At 41.5% G+C, this 25,485-nt stretch overlaps 1 protein-coding gene across 1 annotated transcript in view; it reads right to left on the bottom strand.

Annotated features, from left to right (window-relative positions):
• PPP1R21 (protein phosphatase 1 regulatory subunit 21) overlaps positions 1–25,485 on the bottom strand; it is a 557,069-nt gene that overhangs the window by 412,095 nt on the left and 119,489 nt on the right. Inside the window, exons 5-6 of the mRNA XM_053712717.1 lie at positions 17,471–17,635; positions 10,371–10,429 (exon numbers count right to left, since the gene is read on the bottom strand). Of these exons, the coding sequence (XP_053568692.1) occupies positions 10,371–10,429; positions 17,471–17,635 (224 nt within the window). The remainder of the gene's footprint in view (positions 1–10,370; positions 10,430–17,470; positions 17,636–25,485) is intronic.

Raw genomic sequence — 25,485 nt, 5'->3', positions numbered from 1 at the left:
AACAATATCCGGAAATGACACACTTGCGTCACTAACGGCGCAACCGTGTGTAAGGCTTCCGCGTCAACTACGACGCCAGAAATGACGAACTTGCGTCAACCGACGTACTTTTCACCTCAAAAAATTCTCGCGCGAAGAATGAAGCAATAAAGTCTAGCATTTGGCGCACCTGCAGACCTAATGTTGCCCAAAATTTGTAAGAAAAAAGTAGTCAATTTGAAAAAAAGACTAAACCCCAGGTAAGAAAAAAATATTTCTTAATATGTTTATTTCCCAAATATGAAACTGACAGTCTGCACAAGGAAATACATGAACCTGACTCATGGCAAATATAAGTACAATACATATATTTAGAACTTTATATAAATAAAGTGCCAGACCATAGCAACTTACCAAAAAACAGAATTGATACTTACCTGATAAATTACTTTCTCTTGCGGTGTATCCAGTCCACGGATTCATCCTTACTTGTGGGATATTCTCCTTCCCTACAGGAAGTGGCAAAGAGAGCACACAGCAGAGCTGTCCATATAGCTCCCCCCCTAGCTCCACCCCCCAGTCATTCGACCAAAGGTTAAGAAGCCAAAGGAGAAACCATAGGGTGCAGTGGTGACTGTAGTTTAAACAAAAAAAATGTTTTACCTGACTTAATTGCCAGGGCGGGCCGTGGACTGGATACACCGCAAGAGAAAGTAATTTATCAGGTAAGTATGAATTCTGTTTTCTCTTGCAAGGTGTATCCAGTCCACGGATTCATCCTTACTTGTGGGATACCAATACCAAAGCTTTAGGACACGGATGAAGGGAGGGAACAAGACAGGTACCTTAAACGGAAGGCACCACTGCTTGCAAAACCTTTCTCCCAAAAATAGCCTCCGAAGAAGCAAAAGTATCGAATTTATAAAATTTGGCAAAAGTATGCAGTGAAGACCAAGTCGCTGCCTTACAAATCTGTTCCACAGAAGCCTCATTTTGAAAACCCATGTGGAAGCCACTGCTCTGGTAGAATGAGCAGTAATTCTTTCAGGAAGCTGCTGGCCAGCAGTCTCATAGGCCAAACGGATGATGCTTTTCAGCCAAAAGGAAAGAGAGGTAGCAGTCGCTTTCTGACCTCTCCTCTTACCAGAATAGATAACAAACAAAGAAGATGTTTGTCTGAAATCCTTAGTTGCTTGTAAATAGAACTTTAAAGCACGAACTACATCAAGATTATGCAAAAGACGGTCCTTCTTCGAAGATGGGTTAGGACACAGAGAAGGAACAACTATTTCCTGGTTAATATTCTTGTTAGAAACAACTTTAGGAAGAAAACCAGGTTTGTTACGCAAAACTACCTTCTCTGCGTGGAACACCAGATAAGGTGAATCACACTGTAAGGCAGTTAATTCTGAAACTCTTCAAGCAGAAGAGATAGCTACCAAAAACAAAACTTTCCAAGATAACAACTTAATATCTATGGAATTTAAAGGTTCAAACGGAACCCCTTGAAGAACTGAAAGAACTAGATTTAGACTCCATGGCGGAGCCACAGGTTTATAGACAGGCTTGATTCTGACTAAAGCCTGTGCAAATGCTTGAACGTCCGGTACCTCTGCCAGACGCTTGTGCAAAAGGATAGACAGAGCAGATATCTGTCCCTTTAAAGAACTAGCCGACAATCCTTTCTCCAAACCGTCATGGAGAAAAGACAATATCCTGGGAATCCTAATCTTACTCCATGAGTGACCCTTGGATTCACACCAACAAAGATATTTCCACCATATCTTATGGTAGACTTTCCTGGTGACAGGCTTTCTAGCCTGGATCAGAGTATTTAAAACTGACTCAGAAAAAAACACGCTTTGAAAGAATTAAGCGTTCAATCTCCAAGCAGTCAGTAGTGAAACTAGATTTGGATGCTTGAACGGACCCTGTATTAGAAGGTCCTGCCTCATTAGCAGTGTCCATAGTGGGACAGATGACATGTCCACTAGGTCTGCATACCAAGTCCTGCGTGGCCACGCAGGCGCTATCAAAATCACTGACGCCTTCTCCTGCTTGATTCTGGCGATCAGACGAGGGAGAAGAGGAAACGGTGGGAAAACATAAGCCAGATTGAAGGACCAAGGCGCTACTAGAGCATCTATCAATGCCGCCTTGGGGTTCCGGGACCTGGATCCGTAGAGAGGAAGCTTGGTGTTCTGACGGGACGCCATCAGGTCCAACTCTGGAATGCCCCATGGCTGAGTCAGCTGGGCAAATACCTCCGGGTGGAGTTCCCACTCCCCCGGGTGAAAAGTCTGACGACTTAGAAAATCCGCCTCCCAGTTGTCTACACCTGGGATGTGAATTGCTGAGAGATGGCAGGAGTGGGCCTCCGCCCACCTGATTATTTTGGTGATTTCCCTCATCGCTAGAGAACTCTTTGTTCCCCCCTGATGATTGATGTAAGCTACAGTCGTAATGTTGTCCGACTGAAACTTATAAATTTGGCCGCAGCTAGGTGAGGCCATGCCTGAAGTGCGTTGAATATCGCCCTCAGTTTGAGTTACAGATGGCCGAGGAATGGAATGAAGAACTCGGCAAGTAGTTAAAAGTTTCAACTTTCTGACCTCCGTCAGAAATATTTTCATTTCTACCAAATCTATTGGTGTTCCTAGGAAGGGAACCCTTGTGAGTGGGAACAGGGAACTCTTTTTGATGTTCACCTTCCACCCGTGAGACCTTAGAAAGGCCAATACAATGTCCGTGTGAGCCTTGACTCTGTGAAAAGACGGCGCCTGAATTAAGATGTCGTCCAAATAAGGCGCCACTGCTATGCCCCGCGGTCTTAGAACCGCCAGAAGGGACCCTAGCACCTTTGTGAAAATTCCGGGAGCAGTGGCTAAACCGAATGGAAGAACAACGAACTGATAATGCTTGTCTAGAAAAGCGAACCGGAGGAACTGATGATGATCTTTGTGGATTGGGATATGCAGGTACGCATCCCTTAGATCCACGGTAGTCATATATTGACCTTCCTGGATCATAGGTAAGATTGTCCAAATGGTCTCCATCTTGAATGATGAGACTCTGAGGAATTTGTTTAGAAGTTTGAGATCCAGGATTGGTCTGAAAATTCCTTCTTTTTTGGGAACCACAAACAGGTTTGAGTAAAACCCCAGCCCTTGTTCCGCAATTGGAACTGGGTGGAACACTCCCATTGTATGTAGGTCATCTACACAGCGTAAGAACGCCTCTTTCTTTGTCGTGTCTGTAGACAGACGAGAATAATGGAACCTTCCCCTTGGAGGGGAGTCCTTGAATTCTAGAAGATATCCCTGGGAAACAATCACTAAAGCCCAGAGATCGAGAACATCTCTTGCCCAGGCCTGAGCGAAGAGAGAAAGTCTGCCCCCTACTAGATCCGGTTCCGGATCGGGGGCTACCCCGTCATGCTGTCTTGGTAGCAGCTGCAGGCTTTTTGGCCTGTTTACCCTTGTTCCAGCCCTGATAAGGCTTCCAGGTTGCCTTGCAGCTGTAGAGGCTGAAACGGGACCGCTCCTGAAATTACGAAAGGAACGAAAATTAGCTTTGTTTTTAGCCTTAAAAGGCTTGTCCTGGGGGAGAGCATGGCCCTTTCCCCGGTGATTTCTGAAATAATCTCTTTCAATTCTGGCCCGAAAAGGGTCTTTCCCTTGAAAGGGATATTTAACAATTCTAACACCACATTCACTTTACCCTCCCTGAGAGAGAACCTAATGCGTTAACGCGGCAAAGAGAATGACTGGGGGGTGGAGCTAGGGGGGGAGCTATATGGACAGCTCTGCTGTGTGCTCTCTTTGCCACTTCCTGTAGGGAAGGAGAATATCCCACAAGTAAGGATTAATCCATGGACTGGATACACCTTGCAAGAGAAAAGACACCCATCCACATATAGCAGATAGCCAAACCAGTACTGAAACAGTTATCAGTGAAGGTAATGGTATATGTGAGTATATCGTCGATCTGAAAAGGGAGGTAGGAGATGAATCTCTACGACCGATAACAGAGAACCTATGAAATAGACCCCCATTAGGAAGACCATTGCATTCAATAGGTGATACTCCCTTCACATCCCTCTGACATTCACTGTACTCTGAGAGGAATCGGTCTTCAAAAAAAGCTGAGAAGCGCATGTCAACGTAGAAATCTTAGCACAAACTTACTTTGCCACCTCCATAGGAGGCAAAGTTTGTAAAACTGAATTGTGGGTGTGGTGAGGGGTGTATTTATAGGCATTTTGAGGTTTGGGAAACTTTGCTAGGATTGTATATCCCATACGTCACTAGCTTATGGACTCTTGCCAATTACATGAAAGAAATACAGATATACATAACAAACGTAAAAAAACATAATTTATGCTTACCTGATAAATTTATTTCTCTTGTAGTGTAGTCAGTCCACGGGTCATCCATTACTTATGGAATATATCTCTTCCTAACAGGAAGCTGCAAGAGGATCACCCAGCAGAGCTGCTACATAGCTCCTCCCCTCACATGTCAAATTCAGTCATTCGACCAAAGCAGACGAGAAAGGAGAAACCATAGGGTGCAGTGGTGACTGGAGTTTAATTAAAATTTAGGCCTGCCTTAAAGACAGGGCAGGTCGTGGACTGACTACACTACAAGAGAAATAAATTTATCAGGTAAGCATAAATTATGTTTTCTCTTGTTAAGTGTAGTCAGTCCACGGGTCATCCATTACTTATGGAATACCAATACCAAAGCTTAAGTACACGGATGAAGGGAGGGACAAGGCAGGAACATTACATTAAACAGAAGGAACCACTGCCTGAAGTACCTTTCTCCCAAAAATAGCCTCCGAAGAAGCAAAAGTGTCAAATTTGTAAAATTTTGAAAAGGTGTGAAGCGAAGACCAAGTCGCAGCCTTGCAAATCTGTTCAACAGAGGCCTCATTTTTAAAGGCCCAGGTGGAAGCCACAGCTCTAGTAGAATGAGCTGTAATCCTTTCAGGAGGCTGCTGTCCAGCAGTCTCATAGGCTAAACGTATTATGCTACGAAGCCAAAAAGAGAGAGAGGTAGCCGAAGCCTTTTGACCTCTTCTCTGTCCAGAGTAAACGACAAACAGGGAAGAAGTTTGACGAAAATCTTTAGTTGCCTGCAAATAGAACTTCAGGGCACGGACTACGTCCAAATTATGCAAAAGTCGTTCCTTCTTTGAAGAAGGGTTAGGACACAGTGATGGAACAACAATCTCTTGATTGATATTCCTGTTAGTAACTACCTTAGGTAAGAACCCAGGTTTAGTACGCAGAACTACCTTGTCTGAATGAAAAATCAGATAAGGAGAATCACAATGTAAGGCAGATAACTCAGAGACTCTTCGAGCCGAGGAAATAGCCATCAAAAACAAAACCTTCCAGGATAACAGCTTGATATCAATGGAATGAAGGGGTTCAAATGGAACGCCTTGAAGAACATTAAGAACTAAGTTTAAGCTCCACGGCGGAGCAACAGTCTTAAACACAGGCTTAATCCTAGTTAAAGCCTGACAAAAAGCCTGAACGTCTGGAACTTCAGCCAGACGTTTGTGTAGAAGAATAGACAGAGCAGAAATCAGTCCCTTTAACGAACTAGCAGATAAGCCCTTTTCTAAACCCTTTTGTAGAAAGGACAATATCCTAGGAATCCTAACCTTACTCCATGAGTAACTCTTGGATTCGCACCAATATAAATATTTACGCCATATCTTATGGTAAATTTTTCTGGTAACAGGCTTCCTAGCCTGTATTAAGGTATCAATAACCGACTCCGAGAAGCCACGCTTTGATAGAATCAAGCGTTCAATCTCCATGCAGTCAGCCTCAGAGAAATTAGATTTGGATGTTTGAAAGAACCCTGAATTAGAAGGTCCTGTCTCAGAGGTAGAGACCACGGTGGACAGGACGACATGTCCACTAGGTCTGCATACCAGGTCCTGCGTGGCCACGCAGGCGCTATCAGAATCACCGAAGCGCTCTCCTGTTTGATCTTGGCAATCAAACGAGGAAGCATCGGGAATGGTGGAAACACATAAGCCATGTTGAAGACCCAAGGGGCTGTCAAAGCATCTATCAGCTCCGCTCCCGGGTCCCTGGACCTGGATCCGTAACAAGGAAGCTTGGCGTTCTGGCGAGACGCCATGAGATCCAGATCTGGTTTGCCCAAACGAAGAATCAGTTGAGCAAAGAACTCCGGATGAAGTTCCCACTCCCCCGGATGAAAAGTCTGGCGACTTAGAAAATCCGCCTCCCAGTTCTCTACGCCTGGGATGTAAATCGCTGACAGGTGGCAAGAGTGAGACTCTGCCCAGCGAATTATCTTTGAGACTTCCAACATCGCTAGGGAACTTCTGGTTCCCCCTTGATGGTTGATGTAAGCCACAGTCGTGATGTTGTCCGACTGAAATCTGATGAACCTCAGAGTTGCTAACTGAGGCCAAGCTAGGAGAGCATTGAATATTACTCTTAATTCCAGAATATTTATTGGGAGGAGTTTCTCCTCCTGAGTCCATAATCCCTGAGCTTTCAGGGAGTTCCAGACTGCGCCTCAGCCTAGAAGGCTGGCGTCTGTTGTTACAATCGTCCAATCTGGCCTGCGAAAGGTCATCCCCTTGGACAGATGTGGCCGAGAGAGCCACCATAGAAGAGAATCTCTGGTCTCTTGATCCAGACTTAGTAGGGGGGACAAATCTGAGTAATCCCCGTTCCACTGACTTAACATGCACAATTGCAGCGGTCTGAGATGCAGGCGCGCAAATGGTACTATGTCCATTGCCGCTACCATTAAGCCGATTACTTCCATGCACTGAGCTACTGACGGGTGTGGAATGGAATGAAGGACACGGCAAGCATTTAGAAGTTTTGATAACCTGGCCTCTGTCAGGTAAATTTTCATCTCTACAGAATCTATAAGAGTCCCTAGAAAGGGAACTCTTGTAAGTGGTAATAGAGAACTCTTTTCTTGACGCTTGTATCAGAATGTCGTCTAGGTACGGAGTCACCGCTATGCCTCGCGGTCTTAGTACCGCCAGAAGTGAGCCCAGAACTTTTGTAAAGATTCTTGGAGCCGTAGCTAATCCGAAGGGAAGAGCTACAAACTGGTAATGCCTGTCTAGGAAAGCAAATCTTAGGTACCGATAATGATCCTTGTGAATCGGTATGTGAAGGTAGGCATCCTTTAAATCCACTGTGGTCATGTACTGACCCTCTTGGATCATGGGAAGGATGGTTCGAATAGTTTCCATTTTGAATGATGGAACTCTTAGAAATTTGTTTAGGATTTTTAAGTCCAAGATTGGTCTGAAGGTTCCCTCTTTCTTGGGAACCACAAATAGATTTGAATAGAATCCCTGCCCGTGTTCCGTCCGCGGAACTGGGTGGATCACCCCCATTAGTAAAAGGTCTTGTACACAGCGTAGAAACGCCTCTTTCTTTATTTGGTTTGCTGATAACCTTGAAAGATGAAATCTCCCTCGTGGAGGAGAAGTTTTGAAGTTTTGAGATATCCCTGAGATATGATCTCCAACGCCCAGGGATCCTGGACATCTCTTGCCCAAGCCTGGGCGAAGAGAGAAAGTCTGCCCCCCCACTAGATCCGTTTCCGGATAGGGGGCCCTCTCTTCATGCTGTCTTGGGGGCAGCAGCAGGTTTCTTGGCCTGCTTGCCCTTGTTCCAGGACTGGTTAACTTTCCAGCCCTGCCTGTAACGAGCAACAGCTCCTTCCTGTTTTGGAGCGGAGGAAGTTGATGCTGCTCCAGCCTTGAAGTTACGAAAGGCACGAAAATTAGACTATTTGGCCTTTGATTTGGACCTGTCCTGAGGTAGAGCATGGCCCTTACCTCCCGTAATGTCAGCTATAATTTCTTTCAAGCCGGGCCCGAATAAGGTCTGCCCTTTGAAAGGAATATTAAGCAATTTAGATTTAGAAGTCACGTCAGCTGACCAGGATTTAAGCCATAGCGCTCTGCGCGCTTGGATGGCGAATCCGGAGTTCTTAGCCGTAAGTTTGGTTAAATGTACGACGGCATCAGAAACAAATGCGTTAGCTAGCTTAAGTGCTTTAAGCTTGTTCATAATTTCATCCAATGGAGCTGTGCGAATGGCCTCTTCCAGAGACTCAAACCAGAATGCCGCCACAGCAGTGACAGGCGCAATGCATGCAAGGGGCTGTAAGATAAAACCTTGTTGAACAAACATTTTCTTAAGGTAACCCTCTAATTTCTTATCCATTGGATCTGAAAAGGCACAACTATCCTCCACCGGGATAGTGGTACGCTTAGCTAAAGTAGAAACTGCTCCCTCCACCTTAGGGACCGTCTGCCATAAGTCTCGTGTGGTGGCGTCTATAGGAAACATTTTCCTAAATATGGGAGGAGGGGAAAAGGGCACACCAGGTCTATCCCACTCCTTGCTAATAATCTCTGTAAGCCTTTTAGGTATAGGAAACACGTCAGTACACACCGGTACCGCATAGTATCTATCCAACCTACATAATTTTTCTGGAATTGCAACCGTGTTACAATCATTCAGAGCCGCTAATACCTCCCCTAGCAATATGCGGAGGTTCTCAAGCTTAAATTTAAAATTAGAAATCTCTGAATCCAGTCTCCCTGGATCAGATCCGTCACCCACAGAATGAAGCTCTCCGTCTTCATGTTCTGCAAACTGTGACGCAGTATCTGACATGGATCTCACCTCATCCGCGCGCTCTGTCCTTAACCCAGAGCTATCGCGCTTGCCTCTTAATTCTGGCAATTTAGACAATACTTCTGTCATAACAGTAGCCATGTCTTGCAAAGTGATTTGTAAGGGCCTCCCTGATGTACTTGGCGCCACAAAATCACGCACCTCCTGAGCGGGAGGCGAAGGTACTGACACGTGAGGAGAGTTAGTCGGCATAATTTCCCCCTCGTTGTCTGGTGATAATTTCTTTACATGTAAAGATTGACTTTTATTTAAAGTAGCATCAATGCAATTAGTACATAAATTTCTATTGGGCTCCACATTGGCCTTTAAACATAGTGAACAAAGAGATTCATCTGTGTCAGACATGTTTAAACAGACTAGCAATGAGACTAGCAAGCTTGGAAATACTTTTCTAAATAAATTTACAAGCAATATAAAAAACGCTACTGTGCCTTTAAGAAGCACAAAAAGCTGTCACAGTTGAAATAACAATGAACCAAAATAGTTATAGCAACCAATTTTTCACAGTAAATGTATTAAGTTAGCAAAGGATTGCACCCACCAGCAAATGGATCATTAACCCCTTAATACCCAAAAACGGATTAACAACTTAATAATTAACGTTTTTCTCACAGTCAAAACACACTGTCACAGGTCTGCTGTGACTGATTACCTCCCTCAAAATGAATTTTGAAGACCCCTGAGCTCTCTAGAGACGATCTGGATCATGGAGGATGAAGTAGACAGATTGTGACTGAATTTTTACTGCGCAAAAAAGCGCTAAAATAGGCCCCTCCCACTCATATTACAACAGTGGGGAAGCTCAAAAACTGTTTCTATGCAGAAAACAAAGATGGCCATGTGGTAAAAATCATGCCCCAATAAATTTTATCACCAAGTACCTCACAAAAAATGATTAACATGCCAGTAAACGTTTTAAACATACATTTGAAAAGTTATGAATTGTTATTAATAAGCCTGCTACCAGTCACTTTTACTGCAGTTAAGGCTCATACATTATTTCAGTATTAACAGTATTTTCAGAGTCAATTCCATTCCTTAGAAAAATACATTCAGTATACACACACTCATCAGCCTAATACCAGTCGCTATCACTGCATTTAAGGCTGAACTTACTTTACATTGGTATCAGCAGTATTTTCTCAGTCAATTCCATTCCTCAGAAAAATAATTACTGCACATACCTCATTTGCAGGGGGGCCCGCATGCTATTCCCCTTCTCTGAAGTTACCTCACTCCTCAGATGAGAACAGCCAGTGGATCTTAGTTACGTCTGCTAAGATCATAGAAAACGCAGGCAGATTCTTCTTCTAATGCTGCCTGAGAATAAACAGCACACTCCGGTGCCATTTAAAATAACAAACTTTTGATTGTAGAAATAAACTAAGTTAAAAAACACCACAGACCTCTCACAGCGACCTATCTAGTTAGGCTGCAAGAGAATGACTGAATATGACATGTGAGGGGAGGAGCTATATAGCAGCTCTGCTTGGGTGATCCTCTTGCAGCTTCCTTTTAGGAAGAGATATATTCCATAAGTAATGGATGACCCGTGGACTGACTACACTTAACAAGAGAAAAAGCGTGCTCTGCTCCTAAGAACTCAAACACAAATAAAATAGATATATCTTAGAGATTAAAAAACAAAACAAAAAACACTCACCATTCTTCTGTATGAAGCCTGCAATCCTTAGCTTCTTTTTCTAGCGTTTGAGATTTAACCTGATGAATTGAAAATGTACAAGTAGATAAATGTCACAGTAAGTTAGGATTTAAAAACCTGCATCAGAAATGTGGTTTGTTCTCTTGGCATCCTTTGTTGAAAATCACACCTAGGTAGGCTAAGGAGCAACAATGTAAAGCTGAACACATCAGGAGAGTCAAAGACAAGAAGCATATATGTGCAGCTAGCTCCCAGTAGCACATTGCTGTTCTTGTGCTGACCAAGGTATGCTTTTCTATGAAGGATAACAAGAGAACAAACCACATTTTATAACAGAAGTATATTGGGAAGTTGTTTAAAACTGCATGATCCATCCAAAACATTAACAATTCATTTTGACTTTATTGTCCTAAAAAGAAGAAAATCTGAGAACATTTTGTAAGCAGAGATTTAATATACATGACACTAGAATCTACAGAGGAGGATTAGTGATATCTTTATGTTCTTGTGCGGAACAGTTTAAAGGGACAGAAAAATTAAAGACACTTTTAAATTCACTTCTATTTCCAAATTTGCTTTGTTATCTTGGTATCCCTTGTTGAAAAAGAATATGCACATATCCTACACTAGTGGGAGCTGCTGCTAATTTGTGCCTGCACACATTTGTCTCTTGTGATTGGCTGACTAGATGTGTTTATCTTGCTGCCAGCAGTGCAATGCTGTTCCTTCGGCAAAGGATAACAGGAGAACAAAGCAAATTTGATGATAGAAGTAACTTGGAAAGTTTTTTAAAATTGCATGTTCTATCTAAATCATGAAAGAACAATTTGGGGTTTCCTATCCCTTCAATACCTCTCAAATGATCAGTTACACATTGTCTTCATGTCACATAATGGATAAGTTCTCATCATTCAGTTAATAATACTCTCTGTATTTGTGCTTTTTATTTACAAGATGTTTAGTTACATTTTTATGTTGCTTAGAGATATGATTTTTGCTTACGTACTGAGCTGCCTTTTATTGTAGCAAAAAAAAACAGAATTTATGTTTACCTGATAAATTACTTTCTCCAACGGTGTGTCCGGTCCACGGCGTCATCCTTACTTGTGGGATATTCTCTTCCCCAACAGGAAATGGCAAAGAGCCCAGCAAAGCTGGTCACATGATCCCTCCTAGGCTCCGCCTACCCCAGTCATTCGACCGACGTTAAGGAGGAATATTTGCATAGGAGAAACCATATGGTACCGTGGTGACTGTAGTTAAAGAAAATAAATTATCAGACCTGATTAAAAAAACCAGGGCGGGCCGTGGACCGGACACACCGTTGGAGAAAGTAATTTATCAGGTAAACATAAATTCTGTTTTCTCCAACATAGGTGTGTCCGGTCCACGGCGTCATCCTTACTTGTGGGAACCAATACCAAAGCTTTAGGACACGGATGAAGGGAGGGAGCAAATCAGGTCACCTAAATGGAAGGCACCACGGCTTGCAAAACCTTTCTCCCAAAAATAGCCTCAGAAGAAGCAAAAGTATCAAACTTGTAAAATTTGGTAAAAGTGTGCAGTGAAGACCAAGTCGCTGCCCTACATATCTGATCAACAGAAGCCTCGTTCTTGAAGGCCCATGTGGAAGCCACAGCCCTAGTGGAATGAGCTGTGATTCTTTCGGGAGGCTGCCGTCCGGCAGTCTCGTAAGCCAATCTGATGATGCTTTTAATCCAAAAAGAGAGAGAGGTAGAAGTTGCTTTTTGACCTCTCCTTTTACCGGAATAAACAACAAACAAGGAAGATGTTTGTCTAAAATCCTTTGTAGCATCTAAATAGAATTTTAGAGCGCGAACAACATCCAAATTGTGCAACAAACGTTCCTTCTTTGAAACTGGTTTCGGACACAGAGAAGGTACGATAATCTCCTGGTTAATGTTTTTGTTAGAAACAACTTTTGGAAGAAAACCAGGTTTAGTACGTAAAACCACCTTATCTGCATGGAACACCAGATAAGGAGGAGAACACTGCAGAGCAGATAATTCTGAAACTCTTCTAGCAGAAGAAATTGCAACTAAAAACAAAACTTTCCAAGATAACAACTTAATATCAACGGAATGTAAGGGTTCAAACGGAACCCCCTGAAGAACTGAAAGAACTAAATTGAGACTCCAAGGAGGAGTCAAAGGTTTGTAAACAGGCTTAATTCTAACCAGAGCCTGAACAAAGGCTTGAACATCTGGCACAGCTGCCAGCTTTTTGTGAAGTAACACAGACAAGGCAGAAATCTGTCCCTTCAGGGAACTTGCAGATAATCCTTTTTCCAATCCTTCTTGAAGGAAGGATAGAATCTTAGGAATCTTAACCTTGTCCCAAGGGAATCCTTTAGATTCACACCAACAGATATATTTTTTCCAAATTTTGTGGTAAATCTTTCTAGTTACAGGCTTTCTGGCCTGAACAAGAGTATCTATAACAGAATCTGAGAACCCTCGCTTCGATAAGATCAAGCGTTCAATCTCCAAGCAGTCAGCTGGAGTGAAACCAGATTCGGATGTTCGAACGGACCCTGAACAAGAAGGTCTCGTCTCAAAGGTAGCTTCCAAGGTGGAGCCGATGACATATTCACCAGCTCTGCATACCAAGTCCTGCGTGGCCACGCAGGAGCTATCAAGATCACCGACGCCCTCTCCTGATTGATCCTGGCTACCAGCCTGGGGATGAGAGGAAACGGCGGGAACACATAAGCTAGTTTGAAGGTCCAAGGTGCTACTAGTGCATCCACTAGAGCCGCCTTGGGATCCCTGGATCTGGACCCGTAGCAAGGAACTTTGAAGTTCTGACGAGAGGCCATCAGATCCATGTCTGGAATGCCCCACAGCTGAGTGACTTGGGCAAAGATTTCCGGATGGAGTTCCCACTCCCCCGGATGCAATGTCTGACGACTCAGAAAATCCGCTTCCCAATTTTCCACTCCTGGGATGTGGATAGCAGACAGGTGGCAGGAGTGAGACTCCGCCCATAGAATGATTTTGGTCACTTCTTCCATCGCTAGGGAACTCCTTGTTCCCCCCTGATGGTTGATGTACGCAACAGTTGTCATGTTGTCTGATTGAAACCGTATGAACTTGGCCCTTGCTAGCTGAGGCCAAGCCTTGAGAGCATTGAATATCGCTCTCAGTTCCAGAATATTTATCGGTAGAAGAGATTCTTCCCGAGACCAAAGACCCTGAGCTTTCAGGGATCCCCAGACCGCGCCCCAGCCCATCAGACTGGCGTCGGTCGTGACAATGACCCACTCTGGTCTGCGGAATGTCATCCCTTGTGACAGGTTGTCCAGGGACAGCCACCAACGGAGTGAGGCTCTGGTCCTCTGATTTACTTGTATCTTCGGAGACAAGTCTGTATAGTCCCCATTCCACTGACTGAGCATGCACAGTTGTAATGGTCTTAGATGAATGCGCGCAAAAGGAACTATGTCCATTGCCGCTACCATCAAACCGATCACTTCCATGCACTGCGCTATGGAAGGAAGAGGAACGGAATGAAGTATCCGACAAGAGTCTAGAAGTTTTGTTTTTCTGGCCTCTGTCAGAAAAATCCTCATTTCTAAGGAGTCTATTATTGTTCCCAAGAAGGGAACCCTTGTTGACGGAGATAGAGAACTCTTTTCCACGTTCACTTTCCATCCGTGAGATCTGAGAAAGGCCAGGACAATGTCCGTGTGAGCCTTTGCTTGAGGAAGGGACGACGCTTGAATCAGAATGTCGTCCAAGTAAGGTACTACAGCAATGCCCCTTGGTCTTAGCACAGCTAGAAGGGACCCTAGTACCTTTGTGAAAATCCTTGGAGCAGTGGCTAATCCGAAAGGAAGCGCCACGAACTGGTAATGCTTGTCCAGGAATGCAAACCTTAGGAACCGATGATGTTCCTTGTGGATAGGAATATGTAGATACGCATCCTTTAAATCCACCGTGGTCATGAATTGACCTTCCTGGATGGAAGGAAGAATAGTTCGAATGGTTTCCATCTTGAACGATGGAACCTTGAGAAACTTGTTTAAGATCTTGAGATCTAAGATTGGTCTGAACGTTCCCTCCTTTTTTGGGAACTATGAACAGATTGGAGTAGAACCCCATCCCTTGTTCTCTTAATGGAACAGGATGAATCACTCCCATTTTTAACAGGTCTTCTACACAATGTAAGAATGCCTGTCTTTTTATGTGGTCTGAAGACAACTGAGACCTGTGGAACCTCCCCCTTGGGGGAAGCCCCTTGAATTCCAGAAGATAACCTTGGGAGACTATTTCTAGCGCCCAAGGATCCAGAACATCTCTTGCCCAAGCCTGAGCGAAGAGAGAGAGTCTGCCCCCCACCAGATCCGGTCCCGGATCGGGGGCCAACATTTCATGCTGTCTTGGTAGCAGTGGCAGGTTTCTTGGCCTGCTTTCCCTTGTTCCAGCCTTGCATTGGTCTCCAAGCTGGCTTGGCTTGAGAAGTATTACCCTCTTGCTTAGAGGACGTAGCACTTTGGGCTGGTCCGTTTCTACGAAAGGGACGAAAATTAGGTTTATTTTTTGCCTTGAAAGGCCGATCCTGAGGAAGGGCGTGGCCCTTACCCCCAGTGATATCAGAGATAATCTCTTTCAAGTCAGGGCCAAACAGCGTTTTCCCCTTGAAAGGAATGTTAAGTAGCTTGTTCTTGGAAGACGCATCAGCTGACCAAGATTTCAACCAAAGCGCTCTGCGCGCCACAATAGCAAACCCAGAATTCTTAGCCGCTAACCTAGCCAATTGCAAAGTGGCGTCTAGGGTGAAAGAATAAGCCAATTTGAGAGCATTGATTCTGTCCATAATCTCCTCATAAGGAGGAGAATCACTATCGACCGCCTTTATCAGCTCATCGAACCAGAAACATGCGGCTGTAGCGACAGGGACAATGCATGAAATTGGTTGTAGAAGGTAACCCTGCTGAACAAACATCTTTTTAAGTAAACCTTCTAATTTTTTATCCATAGGATCTTTGAAAGCACAACTATCCTCTATGGGTATAGTGGTGCGTTTGTTTAAAGTGGAAACCGCTCCCTCGACCTTGGGGACTGTCTGCCATAAGTCCTTTCTGGGGTCGACCATAGGAAACAATTTTTTAAATATGGGGGGAGGGACGAAAGGAATACCGGGCCTTTCCCATTCTTTATTAACAATGTCCGCCACCCGCTTGGGTATAGGAAAAGCTTCTGGGAGCCCCGGGACCTCTAGGAACTTGTCCATTTTACATAGTTTATCTGGGATGACCAACTTGTCACAATCATCCAGAGTGGATAATACCTCCTTAAGCAGAATGCGGAGATGTTCCAACTTAAATTTAAACGTAATCACATCAGGTTCAGCTTGTTGAGAAATGTTCCCTGAATCAGTAATTTCTCCCTCAGACAAAACCTCCCTGGCCCCATCAGACTGGGTTAGGGGCCTTTCAGAACCATTATTATCAGCGTCGTCATGCTCTTCAGTATCTAAAACAGAGCAGTCGCGCTTACGCTGATAAGTGTTCATTTTGGCTAAAATGTTTTTGACAGAATTATCCATTACAGCCGTTAATTGTTGCATAGTAAGGAGTATTGGCGCGCTAGATGTACTAGGGGCCTCCTGAGTGGGCAAGACTCGTGTAGACGAAGGAGGGAATGATGCAGTACCATGCTTACTCCCCTCACTTGAGGAATCATCTTGGGCATCATTGTCATTGTCACATAAATCACATTTATTTAAATGAATAGGAATTCTGGCTTCCCCACATTCAGAACACAGTCTATCTGGTAGTTCAGACATGTTAAACAGGCATAAACTTGATAACAAAGTACAAAAAACGTTTTAAAATAAAACCGTTACTGTCACTTTAAATTGTAAACTGAACACACTTTATTACTGCAATTGCGAAAAAACATGAAGGAATTGTTCAAAATTCACCAAATTTTCACCACAGTGTCTTAAAGCCTTAAAAGTATTGCACACCAAATTTGGAAGCTTTAACCCTTAAAATAACGGAACCGGAGCCGTTTTTAACTTTAACCCCTTTACAGTCCCTGGTATCTGCTTTGCTGAGACCCAACCAAGCCCAAAGGGGAATACGATACCAAATGACGCCTTCAGAAAGTCTTTTCTAAGTATCAGAGCTCCTCACACATGCGACTGCATGTCATGCCTCTCAAAAACAAGTGCGCAACACCGGCGCGAAAATGAGGCTCTGCCTATGATTTGGGAAAGCCCCTAAAGAATAAGGTGTCTAAAACAGTGCCTGCCGATATTATTATATCAAAATACCCAGATTAAATGATTCCTCAAGGCTAAATATGTGTTAAAAATGAATCGATTTAGCCCAGATAAAGTCTACAGTCTTAATAAGCCCTTGTGAAGCCCTTATTTACGATCTTAATAAACATGGCTTACCGGATCCCATAGGGAAAATGACAGCTTCCAGCATTACATCGTCTTGTTAGAATGTGTCATACCTCAAGCAGCAAGAGACTGCTCACTGTTCCCCCAACTGAAGTTAATTGCTCTCAACAGTCCTGTGTGGAACAGCCATGGATTTTAGTGACGGTGCTAAAATCATTTTCCTCATACAAACAGAAATCTTCATCTCTTTTCTGTTTCTGAGTAAATAGTACATACCAGCACTATTTCAAAATAACAAACTCTTGATTGAATAATAAAAACTACAGTTAAACACTAAAAAACTCTAAGCCATCTCCGTGGAGATGTTGCCTGTACAACGGCAAAGAGAATGACTGGGGTAGGCGGAGCCTAGGAGGGATCATGTGACCAGCTTTGCTGGGCTCTTTGCCATTTCCTGTTGGGGAAGAGAATATCCCACAAGTAAGGATGACGCCGTGGACCGGACACACCTATGTTGGAGAAAACGTATTTCTAAAAAGCATAAACCTAAATGTGCTTTTATATATGGTTTGTAGATGATGCTAGATCACTGATTTTCCCATAATGTCAGCAATATTTCTACTAAATAAGTGAAATAAAAGGAAGGAAGTGGGATATAAAGGTTACTGGACGTGTTTCCTGTAAGTTATTTCGTTACAAAAGCAATTTTTTTATTTACTTACTTCTAATTTTGCCTTGTCGCCCTGAAGCTTCTCAATGGTTTCCATATATTTCTGCGTCAGGCCATCCACTACAGCTTGGTGCTGTGCAGCGCTGGACTCCAGTACTTGCAACCGGTTCCTCAGTTCCGTCTCAATCAGTTTATGCTTCTCACTTGCCTCAAAAAACTGAAAAAGTAAATAAACATAACTTACTCCTGACTTGAATTAAAATAAATGTATTTAAAATTTTGAATTTATAACATGGTTTACATGGATTGCAAGAGAGCAAATCAACAAGAACATTTTGATAAAGAAAAAAATAGTACCATATATTTTAGTCTATTTTCAATGATCTCCACATATCTCCACATTATATTTGTAATATGCAAATAACATAGCACTAATTAAAAAATGTTAAACATAGTATTGCATGAAAAAAAAAAGGTTAAAGGGACAGTTTACTCAAAAGTTTTCTCCCCTTTAATTTGTTCCCAATAATCCACTTTACCTGCTGGAGTGTATTCAATTGTTTACAAGTATTTCCTTAACCCATATATTGGCAGTTGAAATAGTTGATTTAGCCTGTGATATCCTCACCTATTCTGAAAGTTTCTGGCCTTTGGTCCAAGCTATAGATAAGCTGTGTAAAATCAGCCAGAAAAATAAATTACACTCCCAATGGGGTATAGAAGAGATAAGGTAATAAAATATTACATTTTCCATTGTTCTATGTATTGGTGATTGGTTTACGGACAGATATAAGATAAAGAAGCAGGTATATATACACAATGTGCTAAATTAATGAGATCTGATTATACCTACAAGCTCAACCCATTTTATTAGGTTATGGCTTCAAAACACAAAATCAGCTAATTCTTATACACAAATATAACCATTAAAAAACAACATACATTGTATACTCTGCCGCTCGTAAAAAAGTAATTGGAAACACATTAAGGGAAAAACTATTTTACAGTATAAGCTGTATGATTTTGAAGCTAACAAGAAGTGCATGAAATGAAAAGAAAGAACATGCCCTGCTAACACTTCCTGAAATGCAAAAGAAATACTGTATTTTAAATATTCTGAGATGAATGCACAATATCTGATCTATAAGCCAGATATTCTTTATTACGGTCTTTGTACAGTGGTATATAGTGGTTTATAGTGCTGGGCTTTTCTATTATTACTCATAGGAGATGAGATTAAAAGAAAACAGAAATCCATTGAGTTCAAACTATACAGATCCTATTTGATTTACTATAAGGAAGCGAACAACTGAACTTACATTAAAGGGACAGTCTACTCCAGAATTGTTATTGTTTAAAAAGATACATAATCCCTTTATTACCCATTCCCCTGTTTTGCAGAACAAATATGGTTATATTAATATACTTTTTACCTCTGTGATTACCTTGTACCAAAGCCTTTGCAGACCGCCCCCTTATTTCAGTTTTTTTGACAGACTTGCATTTAGCCAATCAGTGCCCTCTCATAAGTAACTCCACAGGCGTGGTCACAATGTTATCTGTATGGTATACATGAACTAACGCCCTCTAGCTATGAAAAACTGCCAACTGCATTAAAATAAGGGGTGCCCTTCAAGAACTTAGAAATTAGCATATGAGCCTACCTAGGTTTAGCTTTCAAAAAAAAAATACCAAGAGAACAAAGCAAATTTGATGACAAAAGTGAATGGGAAAGTTGTTTCAAATTGCATTCCCTATCTGAATCATAATAATCATTTAATTTTGACTAGACTGTCCCTTTAAGAAACTGCCGAAATTCCTTCTGTGATATCACAAGACCTTTAGCAAAATGAAAACTAGCATTTTTTGACAGTGCTCTGACATAGGCTGGGCGTGTAATACAAAAATAAATTTAAAAAATTGTACTTACAAAAAAAAAAAATGAATTGTATTTCCAAAGAAGAAAGTACTTAAATAAAAAATAAAAAAAACTTTACTTACAAAAAAAAAAAAAGAATTGTATTTTAAATTAAATAATAAAAAAAAGTGTATTTAAAAAAAAAATGGTATTTCTACATTTAAATTTGTATGTCACAATTTATGTACAATGATAAAGAATCACACAAACTTGCCTTTTTTTTTTTTTTCTTAATCAAGGATTTTTATTGAGGTAATTCAATAGATAACATACAGTTTGCATTGTCACATATAAAGGATGCATAACAGAAAATGTCCCATATAACCATGTTAGGTATCGCATACATTAGTGCCAGACACAGGCACCTATATAGGAAAACTGCAAACAACATATAGAAATCTTATGTAGTATGGTGAAACACATTACTTCTATTTGCTATATCAATCTTAAAATGCACAATAATAATTTGAAACCTCTTTTTTATATGTAAAATAACTCAGGCTAAGTACCTCTAAGACATAAAATGCTGTCTATTAGAATGATATATTTTTTTTTAAATTGCACTTGTATGCTTTAACATACTCTTATCACTGAGAGGTAATACATTTTTATATCATAGTGTATGTAAGTACATAAATATTAAACTAATGTAAAACAAATTGCAACTAAAACTAGCAAAAGTTCTAACCCCAATTGATACTCGGGCCACTCTTGGACCCTTGAAATAAAGAAATACAGAATATCTGGGATTAAGGACGAGGAGGATCAAGAGAAGATTAAAAATTAAAGATTAGCTCTTTGTATATTTAGGTATAATTCTTCCTCTAGATCGCCTATGGCTTACAAGAAAACTCTTCGCTAAGTAGCAAGAAATTATATGGTGAGGCCCTGAAGCTTTCTCATGAACATACGCCAGGTATGATTTAATATAGAGGATGTATTACAGTCACAGAGGAAGCATCCTCTCAGGCATACCCCTTGCAAACAGCAAAGAGGATGCACATTTTTTAAGTGTAAACCCAATATGTTCTCTATATACAGAATTTATTTGTAGGTTGGGCCAATAGAGCAAATTCTGCACATCTGAATATTATTTGTTATCCACTCTACATTCAGGCCCAGCTGGGTGGTAATAGGTTGGGCATATAAACATAACTAGTTCTAAATAATATGTTATACAATAGGCTATCTTGAGTCACTGAACTTTAAAAATGATAGTTACAATTAACTTGATAAGGCTACCTACACAAATCCTACCTGTAGTTGCTGCCCCACCATGCTTATGACTTATGAAGATGTCACTACTACCACCCACGCTATACATCCTCATACAAAAATGCATTGAGTTCACACTTTAAATCTAAAAGTCTGCCTCAAAACAACATAGGAGAGAACTCTGAAGACACAAACATGCAGTTTTGGAAATTAGTTTTTTCTTATAGAGTATGTTATTTTTGCAATTATCAGGCTTTGTCCTTATTATAAGTCCAGAGTACTGATTATGCTGAAGATGTAGCCAAGGGGCTATAAGGCAGCAAAAAACTTAACCAACTCCTGTTCTGCTCAAAGCAGAGTTCTCCCTTTCTCTTACCGTGAGCAGAAAGACAAGATCCAGCAATAAAATGTAAGTTCTGGTTGATCTCAATTTCAGAACACTCCCAGCACACTCATACCGGCTCTGGTCAGTGAAAATCCAAACCTTTAAGTTCACTATCTCAGCCGAAAAATTCCACGCAGCCCCAGGGCTATTGTGCAGATGCGGGACTAGCTGAGACCACATGGCCCTCTCATACCTCCCCGGGAGATCGGCCGCATCTCCCGCGATCGGGAAAAAGGGCCATGAGCAAAGCCCTGAGTAAAACTCTGCCTTCTCCTGTGTGCCTCCTGTGAATCGATCCGACGCCATAGGAGTTGCTCTTAAATTCGCGACCTGCTGATATTCATCTCCGGTGCATCCAGGAGCCGCCATTTCTATCTTACTAGATAAGTTGTCTGCGTCTCGTGGGTTTTGCAGGATCAAGACAAGATCTTCAAATCTGGTCTGTATTTGTAGCTCCAAGTCAGCCAGTAAGGATTGAATTAGGTCATAGTCTTCCTCCATGTTATTGAGATGGAATTTTAGTTGCTTAAATTTGATTGCAGGTGAATACTGCTTTACTCAGTTACAGAGGGAACCGAGGGGGGGAAATTGTATATGTGTATGTCAACCACCGCCTGCAGGCTCACAAAGTTAGGATTCTGCTTGTGCTATCGGATAAATAGTTATATCTATCAGCTCCTTGACTTCTCCTTAGTAAATATGTGAAAATGTGGATCAAAGTAATATATTTGAGAGAAGATACTTATGCAAATGTAATTTCTGTTAGAGGAGCCTTCCGAATTTGCTTCTTATCATGGCGCTGCTTAGACACGCCCCCAAACTTGCCTTTTTTGACAGCAATCTTATTCCACAGCTGTAGAGGCTTAACATCAGGGAGGGGGTAATAAAAAGGCGTGGTTTTATTATTTGGTTTTGTTGTTACTATTTTGGAGCTTATCTGGACACTTACTGCTCGATTTATCAATCCTTGGCAGAAAGGAGCGGACATATTCGCCCCTGTCCACCCAAGCACTCCTTTGTGCTCGCATGCAACCACGCCCCCTGCCCAGCCAATCACGAGCAGTAAATTCCCTGGTCGCACAAGACCGGGGAGATTGAAATTCGCCACCTGAAAGGTGGAGAACAGGGTAGGGAAGCTGACTGCAGGGTCTCTTGTGTAAACCTGCAGTCAAAGTAGTAGAAGGGTTTGATAAATCGAGCACTTAGGGCCTAATAATCAAACAAACACTCTCCAGCATGGAGAGAAGTCCCACTAAATCTCTTGGTTGCTTTTTTGAGCATTATATTGTAATGTCTGTGTGTCTTCTTCACATGCAGAACTGTGCATAGCAAGATAAATAGCTCTAAAAACATAATTTATGTAAGAACTTACTTGATAAATGTATTTCTTTCATAATTGCAAGAATCCATGAGCTAGTGACGTATGGGATATACATTCCTACCAGGAGGGGGCAAAGTTTCCCAAACCTCAAAATGCCTATAAATACACCTCCCACCACACACATACTTCAGTTTAACGTATAGCCAAGTAGTGAGGTGTAAAAAGGAGTAATAAAAGCATACAAAAAAGAGGAACTGGAAAATAATATTGTGCTTATATACAAAAAAATATAACTACCAAAAACAGGGTGGGCCTCATGGACTCTTGCCATTATGAAATAAATAAATTTATCAGGTAAGTTCTTACATAAAATTTAATAGGTTTGAGAGAGTAGATAATATTGCTGAATAAGATTATCCTGGTGCCACCCTTTAGAATAAATATAAAATAATCTATACAGAGAGAATGTACTTCAGAACATGCAGGGGTGTTCTGAAACGGCAAGGGTAAAATATAGGCACACAGGCAAATGAAAAATTCAAATTCATTTATTTTCCCACATCACATAGGTGAAACATTGTTTAGAGCTAAGCCAAACCATATAAAGTGTACAAAATATTTACAAAAACACCACAGGATATAGGGTAAAAAACAAAGGGATAGGACAAAATCTAACTAAGCATACGTATGCTATAGGAACCTAATGTTATCAACCGGTTCAGTGTAACAGTGTGAAAAGACTCAAACAAACATCTGCCCTACGATAGCAACAATACATGCAAACATACATGCAAACATCAATGAATGGTTAATTAACATATCTAGGACATAGAGACAATGGTATAAGTCTTATCCAAAGTATAGCCCAATAGCTAATTGCTGAGAGTTGTAGTTTATAGCAGACGTAATACAAAAGGCAGCAATTCCTGCTGTAGGCTGGATCGCAAATAGTAAAATGTGAATCAACTGGCACTTATCTTTGGCGTGTTGTTCCCCGGTATTTCCAACAGACATACACTATCAGTGTAACGCTATCGTAGCGTGTGACGTCACTGGAGGAGGGACGGTATGACCGCAGTCGGTCTACAATTGGTAGTTGGGGTGGGAGTTGCTTCCCAAAAGGTATCCGCCGTGTGTCCGCTCAACTTTTTGTAGAAGCACCTTCTCATTACTGCCACCCCTACCATTGATGATACCTTTATCTATGATGATAAATTTCAAACTCTCTACATTTCCATTGTGGAAAGTACAAAAATGTCTCGCTACATTTGTATCCCTGGAATGCAGGATGTCATCCCGATGCTCCTGTATCCGGTCCTTTACCAATCTTTTCGTTTTTCCAATGTAAAAGACCGGGCACGAACATCGGAGGAGGTAAATTACTCCCTCTGATTTTGAGTTGAAGAAGAACCTGATGTTGTAAATTTTTTCATCATTGACAGAGAATTGTTTTGTGCTATCCATGTGGGCACAGTAAACACAGTGCCCACACGGGTAGCTCCCCTTAATACCTCTGTCTTTTCTCAGCCAGTCTGCATTAGAGGGACCTCTCACAAACTGGCTTTTCACCAAGATGTCTCTCAAGCTCTGTGATTTTCGGGCCGTCAGAAGTGGCCTTTCACCAATGACCTTTCTGACCCTGTCATCTAAAGTCAGAATATGCCAGTTTTTACTCAATGCTGATCTAATGTTTTGCCATTGGTTATTGAACTTAGAAATAAATCTAATGTTACCTTGATCAGTCTTTTGGTTATTACCATACAAAAGATCATCTCTAGTGATGTTTTTAGCTTTCCACAATGCCTTTTTTAGGCATTTGTTTGAATAGCCCCTCTGTAGGAATCTTTCTTTCATCAGATATGCATGAGTATTAAACTTTGAAAGAGATGAGCAGTTCCTCCTTAAACGGAGGAACTGACCATACGGGATCCCTTTTATTAAATGTGACGGGTGGCTGCTACCTGCATGTAGAATATTGTTAGTAGCATTCTTTTTCCTGTAGTTTTCTGTAACAATTTTTTGACCTTCCTTTTTAATTGTTATATCAAGGAAATTTAGTTCCCTAATATTTGTTTCTGATGTGAGGATGATGTTCCTGTCATTGTGGTTCAACAGTTGGACAAAGTCGTTAAATTCCTCTATAGACCCATCCCACAACACAAGAACATCATCCACATATCTGACCCACATCAATACTTTCTCATTGAAAATATCACTGTGCAATTCAAAAATATCAGACTCCCAAGCTCCCAGGTGGAGGCAGGCATAGGTGGGGGCGCACACCGCCCCCATTGCTGTTCCTCTTATCTGCCGGAAGATTTGTCCATCAAACGTAAAGACATTATTCTCAAGGACAAATTTAAGCAGGGAGATAACGAGTTCTGTATATTCCAAGCTAGAAGAGCCCCTTGTTTCAAGAAACTTTCTTATAGCTTGTAATCCAATTTCAGGAGGAATGGAGGAGTATAACCCCTCCACATCCAAGGATGCCAACAATGTGGTTTCCTTTACCAGAACTCCATCCAATTTTCTCAGGAGGTCCGCTGTGTCTTTGACATATGATGTCAAGGTCAGCAGAAAAAGTCGTAAAAATGCATCTACATATTCCCCATTCCCCAGTTTTTTACCATATATCCTGTGGTGTTTTTGTAAATATTTTGTACACTTTATATGGTTTGGCTTAGCTCTAAACATTATTTCACCTATGTGATGTGGGAAAATAAATTAATTAGAATTTTTCATTCGCCTGTGTGCCTATATTTTACCCTTGCTGTTTCAGAACACCCCTGAATGTTCTGAAGTACATTCCCTCCATATAGATTATTTTATATAAGTTCTTACATAAATTATGTTTTCTTTCATGTAATTGGCAAGAGTCCATGAGCTAGTGACGTATGGGATAGCAATACTCAAGATGTGGAACTCCACGGAAGAGTCACTAGAGAGGGAGGGATAAAATAATAACAGCCATTTTCCGCTGAAAAAAATTAACCCACAACCCAAATAATAAGTTTATTTTCATAATGAAAAGAAAAAACAAACATAAGCAGAGGAATCAAACTGAGTCAGCTGCATGAAAAACTTTTCTACCAAAAACTGCTTCCGAAGAAGCATATACATCAAAATGGTAGAATTTAGTAAATGTATGCAAAGAAGAGCAAGTTGCTGCTTTGCAAATCTGAAGCTTCATACTTAAAAGCCCATAAGGTGGAGACTGATCTAGTAGAA

This window comes from Bombina bombina, chromosome 4 (genome assembly GCF_027579735.1).
Source record: "Bombina bombina isolate aBomBom1 chromosome 4, aBomBom1.pri, whole genome shotgun sequence".
Classification (NCBI taxonomy): domain Eukaryota; kingdom Metazoa; phylum Chordata; class Amphibia; order Anura; family Bombinatoridae; genus Bombina; species Bombina bombina.
This window is presented reverse-complemented; position numbering and strand designations above follow the sequence as displayed.